General features: G+C 42.6%; 1 protein-coding gene across 1 annotated transcript in view; it reads right to left on the reverse strand.

Moving 5' to 3' along the window:
* The window catches only part of TMPRSS5 (transmembrane serine protease 5), a 179,870-nt gene that overhangs the window by 101,439 nt on the left and 56,062 nt on the right, over nt 1-22,369 (reverse strand). Inside the window, exons 5-6 of the mRNA XM_078683973.1 lie at nt 18,114-18,249; nt 10,212-10,325 (exon numbers count right to left, since the gene is read on the reverse strand). Of these exons, the coding sequence (XP_078540099.1) occupies nt 10,212-10,325; nt 18,114-18,249 (250 nt within the window). The remainder of the gene's footprint in view (nt 1-10,211; nt 10,326-18,113; nt 18,250-22,369) is intronic.

Consider the following 22,369-nt stretch of genomic DNA (forward strand, 5'->3'; position numbering starts at 1 on the left):
CATGTAGAGGGGGAGGGTCCGAAGATGAGGACCTCTGTCTTCTCTGAGTTGAGCTTCAGGCAGATGCTGCTCATCCAGGATGTGACATCTTTCATTCCTTCCTGGAAGTTGAGTCTGGCGGTGATGGGGTTTTTGGTGAGGGAGAAGATGAGCTCGGTGTCGTTGGCATAGGTTACTATGCTGAGCCAGTGCTGTCTGACGATGGTGGCAAGGGGGGCATGTAGATGTTGAAGAGAGGGGGCCTGAGCGATGATCCTTGGGTACTCCGCAGTTGATTTTCGTGGGTTCAGAGAGGAAGGGTGGAAACTGATTCTTTGGGTTCTGCCGGCAAGGAGGGGGCGGGGCCAGTCGATGGCAGTTTCCTGTATGCCGGGTTCGCAGAGTCTTATCTGCAGACTTTTAGCACATTCTCTGGACTTGCATCTATCTACCTCCTTTTAGGGAGGAAGTAAAGCAGGTAATCTCACGAGTGAAGGCTAGATCTAAATTGGAGCACATTGAGGCGTATTTGTTTGGTATCTTCCCTAGAACCAAGACATCTAAGGTTGCATCGAAATTTATCTATCTGGCATTTATACTGGCTCAACATGCCATAACCATGAGATGGAAATCCTTGGTTCCTCCCTCGACCACCTCATAGTAATCAACGATTGTGCACTGGGCCGAAGGTAAGAACAGTGCTTTCTGGAGATAGGAAAAAGGGGGTTACATAAATAATCAATAGCAGCACAGTGGGATGAGCTCCTCCAGTCATTAAAGGAGAAGAGGAAGGACAATGAGCGCCCACCATGACCCCAGGTCTACCATGCAGAGGTTCCATATGTGTGCTTTCTATCCTTTACTTGATGTACTCTTGAGTCCCTCCTTCCTACTTCCATTCCTCAGTCGCCCTTCTCTTTGTAGGGTGGATGAACCACAAGTAACATTAGTACTAGGCTTGGGTGCTGGCATTTGAAATACTTCTAGAACGTGAAATTATAGAAATCTGCTTCATTTGCATTCATGTGCCCCCTCAACATAACAGTGTAGCCTCTTTTTCTACGTGACATTTCTTAGAGGGAGAATATGTTTTTATGCTCACACGAGTAATTGACAATTTACCTACACAAATGCTTTGGTCTAATTGTATGAATAGTACATCGGAAGTTGTATTGCATTACATGACATAGAACATTGAAATATGTGTTCTCTTATACCTTTAAGAGCGGTTGAAAAGCAGAAGGTGTAAGGTGTGAAGAAAAAATGTTGTACTTGGTAATTAGAAAAAACATTTAAAACTATTTTAAAAAACAAAATTGTTGTCATGGGCATAGTACATATGAATGGCAAAATGCCCCTTATAGACATGGTCACTCCCACTGTGTGCCTTAATACTAATGCTTTTCTACTGAAAGTGCACAGGATCCTTGCTAACCAGGCACCCGTGCCAGTGCTCTTTCCCTTAAAGCAGGTAAATGTCTAATTGTAACCCAATTGGCAAGGACTTTAGCACCCTTGTAAGTCCCTAGTAAACGGTACCTCAGGTACCCAGGAGATGGGTACTAAAGAGGATCCACATGGGCTGAAGAATGTTTTTGCCACCCAAGGGGACCCACACAAAAACTGCATGTAGCCTGCATTGCAGGATGCGAGAAATGGTGCAGACCATTTTGAAAACATGACATGGTACAATCCCCTCTTCTGAGGTAGTGATTATGGCCAATAATGTGCTACAATGGCTTCTAAAAGCGAAGTAGGTTGGATCTAACAGGTGGTTTAAAAGAAGTTAGTTATAGGTTGATGGCTTTCTTGACAATTTTTGGCCGAAAGGGCAGCCATGAAATTGGCTGATAGTTATTCGGGTCTGTTGGCGGGATTGGGATTTTTAAGGAGTGGAACAGTGGACACTTCTTTTCATTCCGTAGGAAAATAGACAGTGCTGAGCAACTTGTTAAAGATGTCTGTAAGAAGCGTGGCTGTGATTTCCGGTGCTAACTGCCTGATCTTAAGAGGGCAAGGGTCCCTGGGGGCACCAGATTTTATGATCCAGGGTTTGGTCTTTGGTAAGAGAAGTAAAAGCTGTCAGAATCGTGGCTAAGTCCCTGAGTGGGGGAGCAGCAGAAGACTTAGAATATAGGTCTGCTGTGGTATTAGGAAAAACATCTCAAGCTGCTATCAGATCATGGGAAGCATCTCCATCAGAGAATTTACACATTATTGGATTGTTTGCTAAAGTACCACCAGCCACTTAATGGGAAGGATTGGCACTGGCAAAGAAGAATTGTAAGAAGGACTGTCCAGTACTTCACCAATCAAGGAGCATCTCCCTTGAGGTGGAGGAGTCAACTCCCTGCATCTGCGGGCACCGGCCCCATCTGCCTGTTTCCCCGTTTTGCTGACCATCAGGTCTACCGAGGGAGCAACTCGCCAGAAGGAGGTCATTGAGCCTCCAAGAGGTCAGCCCTGTCCTTCACCAAGTCTCGAAATGCTGAGCTTTCCTGGGACCTCCTTTCACCAATACATGGGTTACTGGAGCCCTTGCAAGCACCAAGTCTTGTTATGTGTCCAGACTGGACACCACTGATGCCAATACTGACCGCCCTGTCCTCGGCAGAAGCGTCCGCTCCCCTCACCTCCTCCTCGATTGGTATCGTAGCGCTTTAATCCTCACAAGTGCGCTTCCATCCGCTAGCCACTGCGTTGTATTCTCGCACTGCTTGGGCATTGTATCAGTGTTAGATTTCCATTGCGAGGTGCATACTGCTGTTAAGTCGCGCACTGCTTGGGCATTGTACCAATTGTAAAATAATTACTGCCGAGTGCACTTTGTCTCGACTACTTGCTTGTATATTTCTTGCTGCTGTGTGCATTTATTGTCGTCGGCAGCCAAACATCGTAGCGCTTTAACTTTCCCACAGCGCTTCCTACCGCTAGCCACTGCTGCTTAAAGTCACCCCCATAGCGCTCCATTACTGAAAGTGCTTTGTGCCCCAATCGCCCCCGGCATTGCAACATTTGTTATTGTTGCTGCCATTTTGTTTGTTGTCCCAGACCCTCCCTCCACCTCGATCCCACCTCCCAGCTGACCCTCCCACGCTCCGCCCCCTCCACTCTCCACATAAGACAGATGAACCTACGCGCAGCGGTCGCGCCGAAGGTGCGCCAAAGGTAAGCCCGTCTACGCCCGTCCATGCCTGGACCGCGCCCAGCGCCAGACCTCCTGGCCCCCGCCGTTCCCAGCCCACTAGACTCACATATGATGCCGCATCTCTCCTCGCCCTCAACCCCGGACGCACACCACAATGCTGCGAAGCCACCCCAGGACGTACCCACGGCTCATTCGCCTGTCTCACCTGCAAGTTCGCCTGCACCAGGACACTCACCAAATCCACTTCCCCCAAACATAGTTCTGACTCTAACCACCTGAAGTGCATCCTGCTGAACACCCGCTCGGTCCACAGACACGCAACTGAACTCTGGGACCTACTCGACACTGCGTCACCGGACATCGCCTTCCTCACTGAAACATGGATGAACACATCATCAGCACCCGACATCGCTATAGCCATACCGGACGCTTACAAGATCACCCGTAAAGACCGCACCAACCAAACAGGAGGAGGCATCGCCATCATCCACAGGAACACCATCAAAATCACAACCAGCATCGACGATAACCTTGCAACCGCCAAACATCTTCACTTCCAGATCCACACCGACCCTAGGACCACACTTAGAGGCACCCTCATCTACAGGCCTCCAGGAACACGCACTCAATTCAGCGAGGACATCACTGACTTCGTCAGCCCGCATGCCCTCGCCTCCGAGAACTACATTCTATTAGGAGACCTCAACTTCCACCTTGAAAACAAACACGACAGCAACACCAACTCCCTTCTGGACAACCTGGCCAATCTCGGACTCAAACAACTTGTGGACATCCCCACCCATGTAGCCGGGCACACGCTCGACCCTATCTTCACCTCCAGCAAGTACATTTTCTTCGAACGCACCACAGCTCTCCATTGGACGGACCACAGCTGTGTTCACTTCAGCTACAAAACCACCCTGACCCACAACCGCCCACAACCTATTCCTCGGAGAAACAGGAACAAAATAACCTCCGACCAACTCCTCACATCACTCAACCAAAACCCTCCCACCCTCTCATTGGACCCAAACCAAGCGGCCACCAAGCTCAAGCAATGGATCACCCACAGCGCCGACGAATTAGCACCCCTGAAAAAGCACCAGATCACTTCAGGCAGCAAAAAGGCTCCCTGGTTCAATGATGACCTTAAAAAATCCAAGAAGCTATGCCGCACCCTAGAGAAAACATGGAGAAAAAACCCAACCACCGACAACATGGCCACCCTCAAGGCGGCCACCCGCAAACACCACCAACTGATTCGATCCACCAAGAAATCAGCTTTCAAGGATCGCCTCAACAACAACGCCCACAACAGCAAGGAACTTTTCAACATCGTCAAAGAATTCACCAACCCCGCCGCAGCTTCTAACGACATCACGCCCTCCCAAGACCTCTGCGATGCATTATCCTCCTTCTTCTACAACAAAATTGCCGACATTCACAACAGCTTCGAGAACACTCCCTGCGAACAACCCTCCCCACCCCCCTCAGATCCCACACCGCCAACTAACAACCTCAGCGCCTGGAACCCAATCACCACTGAAGACTCTATCCGCCTAATGAACTCAATCCACTCCGGCTCGCCAACCGACCCCTGCCCCCACCACATCTTCAACAAAGCTGACTCCATCATCACACCCCATCTCCGTGATGTCATCAACTGCTCGTTCAACTCTGCCACCTTCCCAGAAAGCTGGAAACACGCCGAACTCAGCGCCCTCTTGAAGAAACCCACAGCAGACCCCTCTGAACTTAAAAACTACCGACCCATATCCCTCCTCCCCTTCCCCGCCAAAGTCATTGAGAAAGCCGTCAACAGCCAGCTCGCTGCCTTCCTTGAATCCAACAACTCCCTCGATCCCTCTCAGTCCGGATTTCAGGCCAATCACGGGACCGAAACCGCCCTCATTGCAGCAACAGACGACATCCGAACACTACTGGACAACGGTGAAACAGTGGCCCACATTCTACTCGACCTCTCGGCCGCTTTCGACACAGTCTGCCACAGCACCCTTATACAACGCCTCAGCAACATCGGCATACAAGGAAAAGCCTTGGACTGGATCATCTCATTCCTCACCGGGAGAACTCAAAGAGTCCGACTTCCCCCATTCAACTCAAAGGCCACTGAAGTCATCTGTGGAGTACCACAAGGATCATCACTCAGTCCCACCCTCTTCAACGTTTACATGAGCCCACTCGCCTCCATCGCGCGTCAACACAACCTTAACATCATCTCTTACGCCGATGACACCCAGTTAATCCTTTCCCTCACCAAAGACCCTAACACCGCCAAAACCAACCTTCACGAAGGCATGAAAGAAGTAGCCGAATGGATGAAACATAGCCGCCTAAAACTCAACTCAGACAAAACGGAGGTGCTCATCCTAGGATCCTCCCCCTCTGCCTGGGACGACTCTTGGTGGCCTTCCGCTCTGGGCACAGCACCCACACCCACAGACCACGCACGCAACCTGGGCTTCATCCTAGACTCCTCTCTCTCGATGTCCAGACAAGTCAACGCAGTATCATCCTCCTGCTTCAACGTACTTCGTATTCTCAAAAAGATCTTCTCGAAACAAGAAAGACTGTCACCCACGCACTGGTCACGAGTCGACTGGATTATGGCAACACACTATACGCCGGAATCACAGCAAAATTACAGAAAAAACTCCAACGCATCCAAAACGCATCGGCGAGACTCATATTGGACATCTCTCGCCAAGATCACATCACAGGACACCTAAAAGACCTCCACTGGCTTCCCGTCAACAAGAGAATTACATTCCGTCTTCTCACCCACGCACACAAGGCCCTATACAAACTTGGTCCCGAATGCCTCAGCACTTGACTGTCCTTCTACACACCCACCCGCCAACTTAGATCGTCCAATCAAGCCCTCGCCGCAGTCCCACGCATCCGTAGATCCACCATGGGTGGCAGATCCTTCTCCTTCCTGGCGGCCAGGACCTGGAACTCACTCCCCACTCACCTCCGCCTTACTCAAAACCACATCTCCTTCAGGAAAGAACTCAAAACCTGGCTATTGGACAAAAATTGAACCCCCCTTCCCAAGCGCCTTGAGACCCTCTGGGTGAGTAGTGCGCTATATAAATCCCTGAACTTGAACTTGAACTTGCCAATGAGGGATGTCAGGATCTCCAAGGTCATCACCGAGAGTGGCCCTGCAGTCTTTTTTTCTCTCCCTCTCCAGGTTACAGAAACCAAGTGAGAGCCTCTGACTCGAGCAACCCACCCGACTAAACACCTCTGCACCTGAAATTCCGAGCCAGGGTCAAAGTAAACCAACTGTGTCTTCATGCTCCAGAGAACCTCAAGAGCCAAGCCCCGTCCCCCATTTGGGTTCTTGTGGACTGGTCCCCCAGTCCCATCTTTCAGCCTTTTTGTTTTTTGCAGGTAAGTCTTTATTGACTGTACAGTGTAGCACTCAAGGCTACCAACCCAGCCAACACCTCTGCACAAAGACTCAACAGGACAGGTAAAACCAAACTGCTGGTGGTTTCTTGGTCATTGGCCACGAAGCACCTTATGTCCAGAAGAAAACCCCTGCAAACTGTTTGCAAGTATTTCTATGCAGTGAATGTTTCTCCAATAGGATAACATTACCACGTCCGAGGCTCATACCTCAAATTCGTAATTTGATTGTATTTTTGCTAATACTACAAAAATCTATAACACCAATGATCTTGGTGTCTAAAATTATATACAAATCTGGCTTATTTTGCTAAAGGAATTTCGAGTTAGTTTCTTCTTGAATGTGTGTCTCATTTATTGACAGTGTACAACAAATTCTTAACACTGCCCTCTGATAAGCCTAAACAGCTCGACCAATCTACCACAAATAGAGCACTAGATTATTAATTTAAGTCCTCTAAACCAATAAGTGTCTTCTGTACTGTTTGTATGATGTGCCCTTACATTGGCACTACCACATAAAAAGCTAACTTTCTACAATATTGGCAATATACTTGTATACGGAAAAAACATTATTCTCTGTTAAAACATTTGCAATTTAGGTTGTGCACATCCTATACAGAATTAGGTAATGGTGCTATCAAATTCTTTTTTAAAAAGCGTAATTAATTACATTAATGTGTCTAGGATCACTTAAATTGCTCAAGCAGATAAGCTTGAGCTGAGCGATTGTATTTAATTTCTTCAGAATATAAATTGGAATATTTTCTAGAAAAAAGACAAACCTTAACTCCAAAGGAAAGTTGGCCACTCTGAAGCCAACTGACAAAAGCATTTTGGAGTAAGTAAAAACATACCCCTGAAGCATGCGTTTACTTACCCTTACGTGCCATTTTGATATAGGCCCAAAACATCAAACATTTCAATAAAATGGAATACTCACAACATATTCATATATAATCAGTATAAATAGAGAGCACAGTGACCTCTTTTCACTCTTACTAATAGGAAGTTGGATGTTTCCGGGCTGATTCAGAAACTCATGTAAAAGTGACTAAAAGAATACTGAAAGAGCATTTTTCTACATATTTCAAAATGCCTTTGTGACTAGGCCCTTTTATTCTTGTGTTAATGTCACTGGGGTCCCCTGACTTCACAAAGAGAATGATTTCAGGAGATTCTCAACAACATAATGCAAATTCATTGATCCGCAAAAAAGGATGTGTCTGAGCTCCCATGGTGATTAGTTTTAGCTTACAAGACTTTAATTAAATAAGTATACAGACTTTCATGTTTGAACACTGCAAAATATTTAAACCAGAAAAGCAAATTTTCACGTTTACATGTATGCTCTCAGTGGTTTTTGTCTTTTAAAAATGCAAAAATGTAAATTAGGGAGGCAAATGGACATTGTTGGACATGCTTGGACTGTCTGTATTGTGACTCACCGGTACACTTTGATACACTTACGGTAGCAGTCCCAGACACTCTGGGCCTTATTTATGAGGTTTTGCCGTAGGGCAGCACATCAGGCCCTCCTGCTGCGCTGCCCTACGGCAAAAAAAGAGGACAGGAATGCGCCATATCTATCAGATACGGTGCATTCCTGTCTTTTTCCCCTGCGCCGGCGCACAATGGGCTGGGGAGCGCCAATAGTGCCTGCGTGGTGCAAGGGTGCCTGCATTGCAGGGATTATTTTTGTGCATGAAAACAATCGCAAGAGGCTTTTTCCTCTTTCTATAGGTGCTGCAGACTGCAGCACACATAGAAAAAAAGGGGAAAACGAGGAGACATAAAGATATTTTTCCTCGGTGTGCTTCCCTTAGGACTCCGCCTTGAAAAGTGAAGAATTTGGCAATGTTGCTGGTGTGAAAGGAAAGGTTGTAGGGTGTCATTTTTTCAAACACACCACAAAATGTAAATACCTATTAATGAACTGCACAAATGTTTAAAATATATGTCATAAATGCATGAAATAGTCAGTATAGTCTTTAAAGCCATGTGTGATGGAAACAATAATTTTAATAGGATTACAACAAACCCAATTCCATACATTATCGTTTGTGCGATACATAGTTTTCAGTGAAATGACTGTACGAAGTGACCATGTCAATGGAGAATGTGTTGTCTATAAATGTCAGTGTTCATGCTTAAATAATATATTTGTGACAGTGCGATTCCAAACACACTGCCAGCTACATACTTGGCCCATACCACTATCTAGCTGAATAGACGCAGGTCATTTTATGACACTTGAATTTTTCACAGACTGCATGAGTTTAGAGATGCAATATTGATGTCAGCACTCCCACTCTGAATATTGATCCAGCGCCACTGTTTGAAAGAAGCTGTGTTTAACAGGAGATCGAGCGAGGACATAGGTGCCTTTCTCTCTCCCTCCTCTGCTTTAATGTTGTGCATCAGCTAGATTATTTTGTCCATGTGGGAAGATTGACTTACATTCTTCAAACCGGTTTCCTTTAGGCTCAAATACATATGTATGCTCTTTATAAGTACTAAAAGTATATTTGGTAATTAATAATTTGAAAATGAGAACGGAGAATTAGACTGACAACTTCTTTCACTACCAGGCTTTTAGGACTGCAGAAACTATGTCAATCACCTTTTTAGAACACCAGAAATGCATATAGTGCACTGTAGAAGGTGCTGGGACTTCATTTGTACCTGTCAAGACTAATTATCCATATTTATTATTTATATTATGCTTCCCCCTTATTGAGGAAAAATACCAAACATGCCATTATTTTGTCTAACTTGTTTTTATTTAATCAACTGCATTACCTTTTAGTCCAAATGTGCAATCATATGACGCATATTAGGGGTACCTCATTGGGCAAAACACATTTATTGATATTGCAGCTACACAGAAGGAGAGAGAGGGAGGGAGAGATAAAGGAAAACAGAAGGATGATAGGGAGGAACAGGGCCAAATGGGGGAGGATGGTGATGGAGAGAAAGAGAGAAATGGGAAGATGCGTTACAGGTGAAAAAAAGGAAGAAAAAAACAGAATAGAAAGATGAATGAGAGAAGAGGGGACAGGCAAATGTGTGCTTGAAAGTGAAATATTGGGTATGACAAGTGGGGGGAGATGAGAGAAGAAGGTGTAGTAGTAAATAGTAAGGGGCATGTAGGAGAGAGGTGAAAAGAAAGTGATGGTAAAACAAAAAGAGGTAGGTAGGGTGTACATGGAAAAGGGAAGAGGGAAACATAAGGACAATGGACACATGGGAAGGGGGAGGAGAGATGACAATAGGGGATTAGAGGAAGGGAATGCTAGAAGAAGGGAGTGAAAAGAGAAAAGGTAGGAAATATGAAAGGATAATCATTCTGGATGCAGACCTAAGTGGGGGTATTTATTTTTTCTGTCTACTCATCTGTCCTTGCTTGTCATGCCCACCTTTGATTTTAAATAAGTGCTAGTTTCAGTTCGACAATATTAGGTATTATGCAAGAAAAAAAATGCAATGTTCTAACAAAACACTCCAGTTTACGTTTTTGCAGAAACATTTTACCAAAGGGGACATTTTTCGAAGGAGACAACCTTTAGAAGTTCACTCACAAGTGGAATTATTTTGTATACCCCTAGAGTCCACACACAACAATATTGGGATCAGTGTCACTTACCTGATCTGCCACATGTGTTCAAGGCCAGTATTCTGATTGGGCACAATCTGGACAAACTCCTGGCTATCATTTAGCTTTATGTCAGTCACGTTCACTCCTTTGTGGTCTGTGACCCTTCAGAGCAGAAAGAACAAGACAAATGGTTATTAGCCAATTTAAAAGAGGAACTCATTATATAACTTTAATGTATTTACAATTATGTGGCACTGGATAAAGCATCATAAGTTTTATTGTTTTATATCATTTTTCACCACCAGAAGGCACTATATTGTGCACTTCTGTTTTACCATTTAAATGATTAAAGAAAAGCTGCACATCAAGCAGATTGAATATTAGCAGAGATACAACAAATCCAGTTATTAAGTATGCCTTGCACTCCCTGCAATGTGCCTATTAATGTGGCACAAATTGGTTCACAATAATATATTTATTGTCCCCAAATGATAGGGGTTTCGGAAACTGATTTAGAGGGTGACAATGGTAAATCGCCCAAAAATCTCTAGATATACCAAAATACATTGCGGACGACATAATAGCTAATTTTAAGTTCTGCAACCAGCAGATATCTTGCAGCCTGTAATTTCTCTAACTCCATCATCCAATCCCCCAAGGTGTGAGAGTAATTTAGGGGCATATCATCAAGGCCTTGCCCTATCACCAAGGTATCGCCAATGGCTGTGCGAAAATCGCTGGATTTCCAGCGATAATCGCACATTCATCAGCTATCGCTTGGATTTTTATCGCTTTGGAGATAAGCGTCACTGATAGTGCGGTATCTCAGTGATAAAATCCAGCGACAGCCGGCATCAATTATCCTCACGCTAAGCGCGCTTAGCGATAATTATCGCCGGCTGTTGCGGATTTGCCCTTCAGTTGGAAATGGTGGCAGACCCATCACCGGACTTAGAGTGACTGACTCTGCTCTAAAGTCTCTGTGATAGACCACCATGGAAATGGAGGGAGATTTTCACAGAAAGGTAAGTATTGTATCCTAAAATTGATTCAAAGATGAAGTGTCTTGCTGGACACGTCCTAGTGGTCTGCCTGGTGTTAGCTCACACTTTACACCCACCCATCACAGGCGTCATCAGTCAGGTGACCCTGCTAATAGGAGGGGCTGGGCGCACATGCCCTGGGCCAGTTCTAGTACAATACTAACGAGTTTGTCCCTCATTTATTTACAAAGTATGTGGGCGTAGTGCCCATGACTTTACAAAACCCTGTGTTATTTGTGGTATATGTTCATTACCCACACATATTGGTTGTAACTCTGACATCAAACAGGGCATTTCAGAGTGATTCACCCGAGATTTCCCAAAGGCCAAACATGTTGAGAAAGCCAGCTAATTTATCAGAGAAATATTCACCATATTTGAGGAGAAACAAGAGCATGTCAACATTTACACCACCATGATGGTGGAAGAAGTACATCTGCTGCAATGAGAATAGGAGCACATTTTTTGATAAGGCATCCACAAGTTACCCTTCAATTGAGGTGTCAGAGCAGAAGACCAAACACAATCAATGCAGTTTGGAAATTCACTCTATAAACTAATGTTTCTCTGTAACTTGCAGGCTTATGGACTCAACACTGTGCAGCATAAATGCAGGGCCGGACTGGGCACCGAAACCAGCCATGGCAAGCTCTTCGGCTGGTCCCGCGGGGGGGGTCCCGATGAGTGCGGCCGAGCTGTTTGCTCGAGCCAGTTTTGCCGATTTTGTTACAGGGGACCAATATTGCAGGCCCCCTGTAACAGAAACGGCCTACCAGAGGGCCAAAACCGGCCCCCACCCTAGCGGCCCACCTGGGAAACGCCCGGTGCCCGCTGCGGCCAGTCCGGCCCTGCATAAATGTACCAATCCAAGCAGCATTTTAAAGAACTGTGTAGAAAGGGATGGAACACTTAAGGAAAATAATAGACTTTGAACAAATTATCTGTTGTTGGAAAGATTTTTCTGAGTTATCATATATTTTTTAGTTGGATAGTACTTGTGATGACCATGGGAGAGATACTGCAGTTTTCAGTAAAACTGAAATTAAGATCGATCTGTTTTGGTTACCTTTTCCAACTTAAAAAATAAATAAATCTCAACAATATTTTAGTAGTGAAAATATATTTGGCAGTACTGTTGTTTATTATCCTTCAAGTGTTCATACCATAAATAATTACACTTTTATTTTAGTATCTGCGTATAGTTATTTCTAGCATTCATAATACTATAAAAAGTTCTTAACAAATAATATTCCTTCTTTTCTCCCCTTTTAAACTTATTTTTTGTTTCTTATTGTTTCTTATTTCTTGATTTTCTTCTGCATTTTTATTATCAACCTATAGTATTTTGAAAAGGAAATTCATTTTCTTGGTTATTTTATAATTCATTTTCTAATCTAATATACTTTATATTTTTATAATTCCTTAACATATTTTGTTTCAATAACTGTTATTTATCTGTGCGACATTTAGGACCTCATTTATGGGTTTATTAAAGTAGGCAAGGACAGCAGGCCTTGCGGCTGCGCTGCAGTATGGCAAAAGAAAAGGGCAGGAATTCGCCTTATCTAGGGAAACCTTCCGGCACAAAAACAATTGGCTTTTTCCTCTTTCTATGTGTGCTGTTGATTGCAGCTCACAGTGAAAGAGGAAAAATGTGGAGAAATAATGATATTTCTCCTCGTTGTGCCTCCCTTACGCCTCCCCTGGAGAGGCACACATTTTTGCAGCTGCCTCACACTTACCATTTCTCGAAAATTTGGGGCAGTGTCAAAAAGCCATGGATGTTGCTTGGAATGCCCCCAGCAATACCCATGTTTTGCCCTTTTCACGCAGTTTCCTGCGTGAAGGGGGCACATATTTATAAGGCCATGAAAATCCACGTAACATGGCTTTAAGTGGCCTTTAAAATATGCCAGTACCACATTGTGCTACCAGAACGTCATAAAAGTGACATTTTCGGCTGCACAAATGTTCCGATAGGGCCTCATAAAGGAGGCCCTTAGTGTTATTCTATAATTGTATTTTACATATAACTTTGAATGTCATATGATTTGTTGCTCTTTTTAAAACTAAATAAAACTCGTTAAAATGAAAAAATATATGTGCTCTGTACATTATGTGTTAGGTGAATTCATACGTAAGTGAATTAGGAGAAGCTTTTACCATTATGAATATTCATGAATACAATTTACATTATGCATAAGTTACTTTCAGTTTTGCACACTGCTTACTGGATCTTATTGTACAAAAACAAAGGCGACATGCATTCCACAGCAAATGGTCTGAACAAAGGAATTGTGCCACCCAGAAGACTAAGGTCCCGATAATGAGTTGCAAAGTTCTGCTGGGTGGTAAATCTGCACCGGGAAACAACGGTACTATGCTATAACACCCCGCCAATACCACATAATTATGAGTGCAACTCCTTGGAATTGCGAATAACTGTGCACACCTGGATTTACCAGGCATAGTTCTGCACAGTATTCCCTATTGGAACATTGGAATGTTGAGAGCTCTATTGTAAACAATGGAGTGCTCCATGCTTCTAACGGGCTGGTAAAGGCCAGCAGAGCAACATTCCAAAGTTTTACAAGGGCCTCTCGGAGCTCGAGGGGATTTAAATCCCCTCGAGTTTTGAGAGGCCTTTGTTTTATTTGTTAGAACATTCTGCCCTCTAGTAGCAGAACGTTCTAATAGCCTATTAGTCCTTCGTAGCAGGTCTATACCCGCTATTAAAGTCCTGGTCCCCTGTTAAAGTTCCTCGCCTTTGGCACAGGCCTTAAACGCGGGTGCGGGCCTTTAATAGCCGGTATAGCCCGCTACGGCGGGCTATAAGGATATATTAAAAATAGTCTAACATGAATATTTATCACCTGGACTGAGCAGGTGGTAAATGAGTTCATGGGCTTCTGTGGACAGCAGGAGAAAGGACAGAGGGATTGGGGAGGGGAGGATGTCCTGACATGATATAGCACCCTACAGCAAAATTGGAGAAACATTAATCAAACAAGATTGAAGAACGTGGTTCGTAAAGAGCAAGTCATAAAGGACACTTGGAGCAGGGGAAGGGTTCCGTGTCATGTTGGAACAGAATTTACTGATTTTATTCGTAGGAACTTCATGATTATCTGTGGTACACATATTCATGTTTAAATCTGCAAGATGCACAGCAGATATAGTTTGTCCTTTTAAAACAGTGGGTTTACCGCATTTATATGTTTACTACGAGGAAGGTTAATAGCAGCAGCGGTTATTTACCGGGCGAAAAATCAATCATGGCAGTGCGTTCTGGGATAGTGAGTAGCCCCGGGGTAATTCATTCAGTATACTCGTTCTGCAGCTTTAACACACGGGGGTTTACGTCAGTAACAGATAAAACTAATCACCTGTTGATTCTTACTGAGGGACGTGATGGATATAAAGCATCCAGTGCCGGAAAGCAGTATTTGTTTGCAATTAAATGAAATAGGCGTGCGATGGCACATTATGAATCGCAAACATGAAGTTACATTTTTTAGATGGTTGAGGTCTCATGGCAAGAATGTACTTGATGTTTTAAAATCCTCCAATATGTCATGGTAAGCATATGAAATTGTTAAGTTTGTGGTGTATTTCTGTTAAAGATTGGCTCCACTCGTAACATAGATAAGGGGTGTACTGAGGTTTTGTAATGCACAGCCATTCAGCATTATTAGATATTGTTAGAACACCAATGATGGTAAAACTCAGGAATGTAAAAGGTCATCAGTTTTGAGCGTTCCACATCACGATTCATTTAAACTGTTGTATCCTGATATGTGCGCTTTGTAAAGTAACTACAATATATTCTGTTGTGATACTCGAATTAAATGTAATATTTTGCTTGTATTTCTAGATGCCCCTGACGAAGGGAGTGTTATTTCCCGAAATGCATTGGGCTTTTGAAATAAATCATGGCATGAAACTCACCCTATGCTCTTGAGCTTTTTTGAATATGGACGGTAAAACGGATTGAATAAAATGAATTGAACCAAAAAGAGAGAGTAAAAATGACGGATAAAATTGTGAAAAAGCATAAAAAAGTATATGAATTTAATTCATTGGATTCAAGCAACTACAGGGCTGTGCAGCTTTGTGGAACCAAAGTTGGTTCCCTTCGTGGTGGAGGGGAGGATGTCCGTCATCTGCCTTGAGGGTACATTCCATGCCCCCACTTGCTTTGATTGAGGGTCAGGCAAGGGCACGGAAAAAGGTTCTTGGCTGTAATGCCACCTTTTTCCAAGTAAATTTACTTGTAGAATGTTCTCACCAGTAAAACAGGGTCTGGTGTCCTGAAAAACGGCCACACTGATAATAATATGGAGAAGAATTCCACACCTGAATTCCATTCCATTCTACTTGTAAGAGGTGCTATTTGGAGTTTTGTGAATGCTGAATATCAACCACAAATATGACAAAAATAACAATAGTTTGTCAAGCAGTTTTTGGGACCAGTGATGGAAGGAATACGAATGAAATTTTCACTTAACATTACAATAATATTATAAAGCATAATATCTGTTAACAACACAGAGTTTTTCACCAAGACCTTGACTAATTGGCCATGAAATAATTGCAGGGTCAAGACTGATTTGCATATGGCTGGGTCCAAACTGGAATGGCATGGTGAGCAAAAAACACGATGGATTTAAGCCCAGATCTCTGTACTGGGGTGAATGTATGACATTGTTCTCCATTCTGTCCATCAATTGTTCTTTTTTCATTTGTTCTCTTTGCATGAAATAATTGCTCAGCATGGTCAGAAAAGTTGCAATGAAAATATAGAAATGCCTTATGGATTTTGATTTTGTAAGGTAAGTAGATATTATGATTAAGATATTTACAATTATTTCCATCTCATTAAAATGTCAACTGTTTTTTAACATGTTTTATCTATTAACTGCCTTGGCCTATTGGCCACTATCATGATTGCCTCCTTGTCGATCTTACTGGACCTTGAATTAATGCTTAGCAGATTCCTTTGCTAATTGGCTGAAAAAAATAGCAATATAATGCTTTGGAAAACATGAACTTCAAAGTCAGAATTAGTCTGTAATGCTATTGTGAGGGTTATGTATGAATCACAGAAGCAAGCACTATAGCTATCTTCTGTTTCTTAAACTTAAACCCACTTACCACAAAATGTACAAATGTTCTGCATGGTGGCATTCCTTCAATTAACTAGAACAATACATACAGCATTCAGTGTCCTATCCTCAAAATATTTCCAGGATACACAGAGTGTGAGTGGAAGTGTGCCTGCTCAAATTACAATCCCATCTTCATACTTATTGGTGAGTGGTTTTGACATAGAGGCATACTATTCACGTCTTGCTTGGAGAGATAGAGCGAATAACTGACAGGTGGCTTCTGGGTTTCTCTCTCTGTTTCTCCCAGGTCTTAAGCCAAACGACTTAGCCCTGAGAAGACCCTTCAAATCAGCCAGGGCCGAAACGTCAACATCTTATTCCCGGCTCACAATTTGATCATGATCATTATGAATGTGCAACAACTGCCAACATATCTTTTTTTTGTAAATTAACGGATGGGCCGGGGTTGTACAGTGTCTTGTGTTTATATTTTTTGTATTGTCACATCCACTTGAGCACTGCGTCATTTGCACTTTGAATATAATAAGTACACTGATTATTATGGAGATTTCTTCATCATCAACAAAGAAACCGTTTTGTCAGATTTCTTATTTATTGAGAAATGTTCTATATATTGTATTAGTAACTGCATTAAGTGCAGGGATCACTGATTGAGTGTGAGATTCCCCTCCACTAAATGATGGCCACAGCATTTTGTACGTAGATATCATAGCATAAACCATTCACGTATTACGTGACATCAAATGCTGCTGTATACTGATTTTTGGATTCAAGTGTAAATAACAGAGGCTGCACTACTCTGTGCTCATCATTTGCTCAACAGTAATCTTCATTTGAAGAGTATGGAGTTGGAATTCTCTGTGTGGCACTGGCATGAGTCTTTTGCAGTCCAAAATCTACTACCCCAGACGCAGCTTTTTTGCAGAGAAAACATTATATTAGCTATTAATGTGGACATTTACTGAGCACTCCTATAAACATCTTTTTCCTGCAATTATAAAGAAATATCTCTGCCTGCTATACATGTTGTATACACTAGTCAAATTCTGCACACATTATTCTTTAAGTGATTTATTGTTCATAATCAAGCCATAAACTTGGAAAAAGAAATCAATTATTTTATTCAAACACAGTGGACTTGACTTACAAAGGTAACTTACACTTTTGAGTGACTTTACACTCTTGAGTAAGTTTTCTACTTTTAGGTATTCACAAACTGCACTTTTGTAGTAACTTAGGCCCCGATTCACAAAGGTAAAATGAGACTAAGGTCTAACTTTACGACTTTTGGTATTCACTAAGGGCCTTAACTACTCGTAAATGTCCTTTGTTAATACCGAAAGTAGTAAAGTTTAACTTTTGGTATTCACAAAGAGCAATTAGGAATTAGTAAATTTCTTTTATGAATACCAAAAGTCGTAAAGTTAGACTTTCATCTCAGTTTACCTTAGCAAATCAGGCCCTTTAACTTTTGTAGTGTAGTAAGTCCTGCACTAAACATGGTCAACCACTGGTACTGCAACAGCCTCACATTGAAAATAATGGAAGGAGGGACTTACTACAAAAGTGTAAGTTACAACAACAGGGTAATTTACTACAAAAGTGCAGTTTGTGAATGCTGAAATGTTGTAAACTTACTCAAAATGTACTTTACTACAAAAATGCAGTTTGTGAATAGCACTTTCTAGTAAGTGCTACTGTAGTACTGCAAAACATAATAAAAAGTGCAGTTTATGAATCAGGCCCAGAATATTGGAGGAGATTATAGAATTCGCTACCTGATATTCCCAAGTTGCCTGCAGATCACAGTGCCCAAGGAGGAGTTCCACCTCTCGTGGCAGGCTGGTAGCCATTCAGTTTTGTCTTCGACATTCACTTCCAACAAGAAGTTTTCTGTGTTGATTCTGAAAGATACTAAACCCATTTTATTTAGAACGATTCCAGTGAAATTACCCTTTCCATCTGATAAATGCAACTGCAACACATAGAAAAGCCAAAATGTGGTCCTATGAATTAAAATAGATCAACATTTGTTTTTTGATAAGTGAACATGGAGGTGTAGTCATAAAATGCAGCCTGCACCTACCTTCTTTAAATATATAGATCATCTCTATTTGATGATCCTTCAAACAATTGTTCAAGAATGAAAATACTGGCACGTGTTCATAGCACTTCTTGACCATTGTGGTAAAAACAGAATAGATTTATGAAGCACGATTATTGGGATGGATTGGAGGATCTTTATAAAAACATTAATTGCAACAAATAGAACAGAAAATGCACCTATCTTCGCATAGAATGGTTCCATGGGCAGTTTGTAGATCGCTTTTTTTTTATCCTCATTCGCCTCTGACCCCAACAAACTGGTGATCTGCAGGTCGCCACTATTATTTGCTTTGGGGAGGTAGGTTTTATGGGGTGCTGCCCCATCCCTATATCGCCCACCTACCAGAGGTTCACCTACTTCCTACCTGTTACTGGCCTCTCATTGTTAATTAGAGGGTGATCATGCTCTCCGCTGATTTCAAGAAACTGAAGACTGCAGCTGGAAATAGAACCCACCTTAGATCACTATTACCTGTTAACCCAGTGATACCAACGGGATCCATCACAGTCTGAGAGCTTTCCATGAGGCCTAATCATAGGACAAAAATAAGGTTTTCCTTACATGATACAAAGACAGGTTAGTTATATCTGTATAGGCTGGAGACCAATTTAATAGGCAGTCCCAAATGGCTCTCTTGCTATTTTTTAATCTGGCCAGATCAATTTGAGATGTTTTGTACACAGATGAGAGCCATTCATAATATGTAGGAGGCAAGGCCTCAGCCCATTTCTTACAAATTTCTCGTCTGGCCAACAGCATAGCAAAAAAGAGAAAACCTCTACTGTGGCCAGTAATTTCAGTTTGAATACCAACAATTATTAAACTGAGGGTAATATGTACTGGGTATCCTAGAATAGACTTTATAGTGGAACCCACTTTTCACCAGAACTCAGAAATAGCAGGGCAAGTCCATAACATATGTGTGTCGGGGGCCCTTTCCATGCTACATTTTTTACATCTAGCAGGTGGACCATTGGACATCTTAGAGAGTCTAGCTGGGGACAGTATGTGTGGTGAAATAATGGTTTCTTCTCAGCCAAGCTGGCTTCACAACTGAGAACAAAGTACTAAAGGAGACCTGCTAAAACTCAGCCCAATCCCCCTCCGGAATCAGTTCTTCCCATAGCTCACCCGCTAGTCTGAAATCCCCGTCTATGGCCACCTCAATTGCCCAATAGAAAAAAGCTACCTCCTTCTTGCCTGCTGGTTTTTTAACAAGGTGTTCTTCAAGACCATTTCCCCACCCAATCGTTTTTTTTTTTGATTTTGGGACCAACGTTTTGACTGTATATATTTGAATCTAGACATGCCCCCTTCCAATTTCTCATCAAGTCTTGCCCAAGAAAGGAAAGAACCATCTTCAGTTAAGTCTCCCCATGTTAATAAACGTGCTGTTTTTAGTGGTGTGGCCAGCATGTCCTTAAGACAACTTGGAGACCCTTGGCTATCCCACAACAGAGCTAATCTTGAATAATACTCCAGACCCGTTGACGATTTAATTCTGGCCCATATTTGGGCTGCGCCCCATAGAACCTTCAGCCTAACTTTCTTGAAAACATTTTTGTCTCCATATTTAAAGAGAAAACCTTCATGAGGAAGCCCCACCTGATCCAGCATTGCTTTAAACATCTTCCCTCTATCTGATAAATCTGGTATTTCAACAGCATTCTTGAGTGGGTTAATTGAAATGCCCACGCATAGTACTGAACATCCGGGAGTGCAAGACCACCCTTTTCCCTTCTCCGTCGTAGTTTTTTCCAGGAGATCCTGGTTGCTTTGTAGGCCCACACAAATGAATTAATTGTCTGCTGGAATCTGTCAATAAATTGTTTATCAAAATGTAATGGAATAGTGTTAAAGAGAAAAGTTACTCTTGGTAAAATTGCCATTTTAATCAAGTTTACTCTACCTAAAATAGCTAAGGGAAGATGAACCCAATATCTCATTTGTTTTTGGCTCTCTTTAAGGATGTTCAAAAGATTCACCTTGGCTATCTCCTCAATGTTAGGGACGATTTTAACTCCCAGGTACCTCATCTCGTCCTTAGTATGATATCGACCCTTTGGCAAGTTCCAGGTCATGATTTCGGTCCGTTAACTTCGTAGCCAGAAACTCTGCCAAACTTCTCAGCTAGCCTGATGACTTCTGATGAAAGAATTAAAATGTTGTCAGCATACAGGGCTATCTTCCTCTCCCATGTGCCACTCTTGAATGGAGATATGGCTGACTCTTCCCTAAGACTCTGAGCAAATAGCTCTATGTACAAGTCGAAGAGGAGGGGAGAGAGAGGGCAGCCCTGTCTAGTTCCTCTCTTAATGCTGAAAGGCTTGGTCAGTTTGCCATTCACTACCAGCCTTGCCGATGGATCACAATATATGAGTTTAATAGTTCGGCAGAACTTTGGACCAAAATTCAGTTTCTCGAGTACGGCAGCAAGCTAGTTCCAATTTACCCTGTCAAAGGATTTTGTTGCATCAAGCGTCATGGCAGCCAGTGGAAGAGTGAAATTGGAAGAAAAGTCAATTTTGCCTCTCAGATCGTGCGTGAGATCAAAAAGATTTCTGCCTTTTAAAAAACCCTTCTGGTCAGCATGCAGCAGATCTCCTACAGCTGCTCCTAAACTATTGGCCAAAATCCTAGTGAAAACCTTATAGTCAGAGTTAAGGAGTGAGATGGGTCTAGACGACCCACAGTTAGTAGAGGATTTACCTGGTTTCAGGATCAAAGTGATGTTAGCTTCTCCCCACGAAGTGGGTGGTTTAACCCCATCTACTAGAATCTTATTAAAGAGTATGGTCATGAATGGAATTATCACTTCACCCTAGGATTTGTAAACTTCAGCCGGAAGGCCGTCCGGCCCAGCCGCCTTTCCAGCTTTGCAAGCGGAAAGTGCCTTCCTTACTTCCTGTCCACCTCTAGATTTTCCTGTTCAGTAGATTCCAGAACTGGGAGATGGACCGAGTTTAACCAATCTCTAGCAATGGTTTTATCTATGCTGTTATTCTCATCATATAGTTCCTTAAAAACTGTATGGAAGCCGTCTCCTATCTCATCATTACTTGTTAGTGTATTGGAATCTGCAACCTCTATTTCTTTTAAATGTTGCTTCTTAAATCATTGTTGATTAAAATATATTTGATCCTGGATTTGTGTCTATATTTTTTGTTATAGAAGGACACTCCCAATTGGGTGTCCGACCTCTCCCTCCAGATATCGATTTGCGCATTTTGCCTCATCATTGTTTTTAAAAAGGCTCTAGATTTAGACAGGATGTTTGCTCTGCTATTTGAGGATTTATCCAGTAAAGGTTTCAAAACTATATTGAAATTCACTGCAAAAATTGTCCTATCTGGAAGCCCCAACAGATTTAGGAAAATTGTTTTTAAGGTTGAAGGATCATCCTGATTTGGGACCATAGTAACCAAATACAGTAATAGGCATACTTTCCACAGAGATCTTTGCTATACCCATCCGCCGCTTGACATCCAGAAGGCTGACATTATCTTGCCTTTTAATTAGTATAGAACCCCCCCCTAACATTAGCCGATTGACCAGAACAGAGACAGCGTTCCACCCACCTAAGCTTCTGACATATGTCAGTAATTTCTTTTTTGATGAGGTGGGTTTCCTGCAAGATAATTATATGTGCGGGTGAATCTTTCAGGTATTGTAAGATTTTTCCTCTCCTGTTCTTAATTCGGAGGCCATTTACGTTCCATGATAAACATTGGAGCGTTCCCATGGAGGATTAAGGAGACCACAATTTGACTCTACCCCATCCTGCAAGAAATCTACACTTGACCAAGAGCTGTGGAAAATAGAACATAATAAGACTAAAAGACGAATGAGAATTGCTTTTTTTCCTTTTTTACCCCTCTGCTCCCTCACCCATGCTGACCCCCCCCCCCTAACCCTGCCTCTCTCCCC

This window comes from Lissotriton helveticus, chromosome 3_1, assembly GCF_964261635.1.
Source record: "Lissotriton helveticus chromosome 3_1, aLisHel1.1, whole genome shotgun sequence".
Lineage (NCBI taxonomy): Eukaryota > Metazoa > Chordata > Amphibia > Caudata > Salamandridae > Lissotriton > Lissotriton helveticus.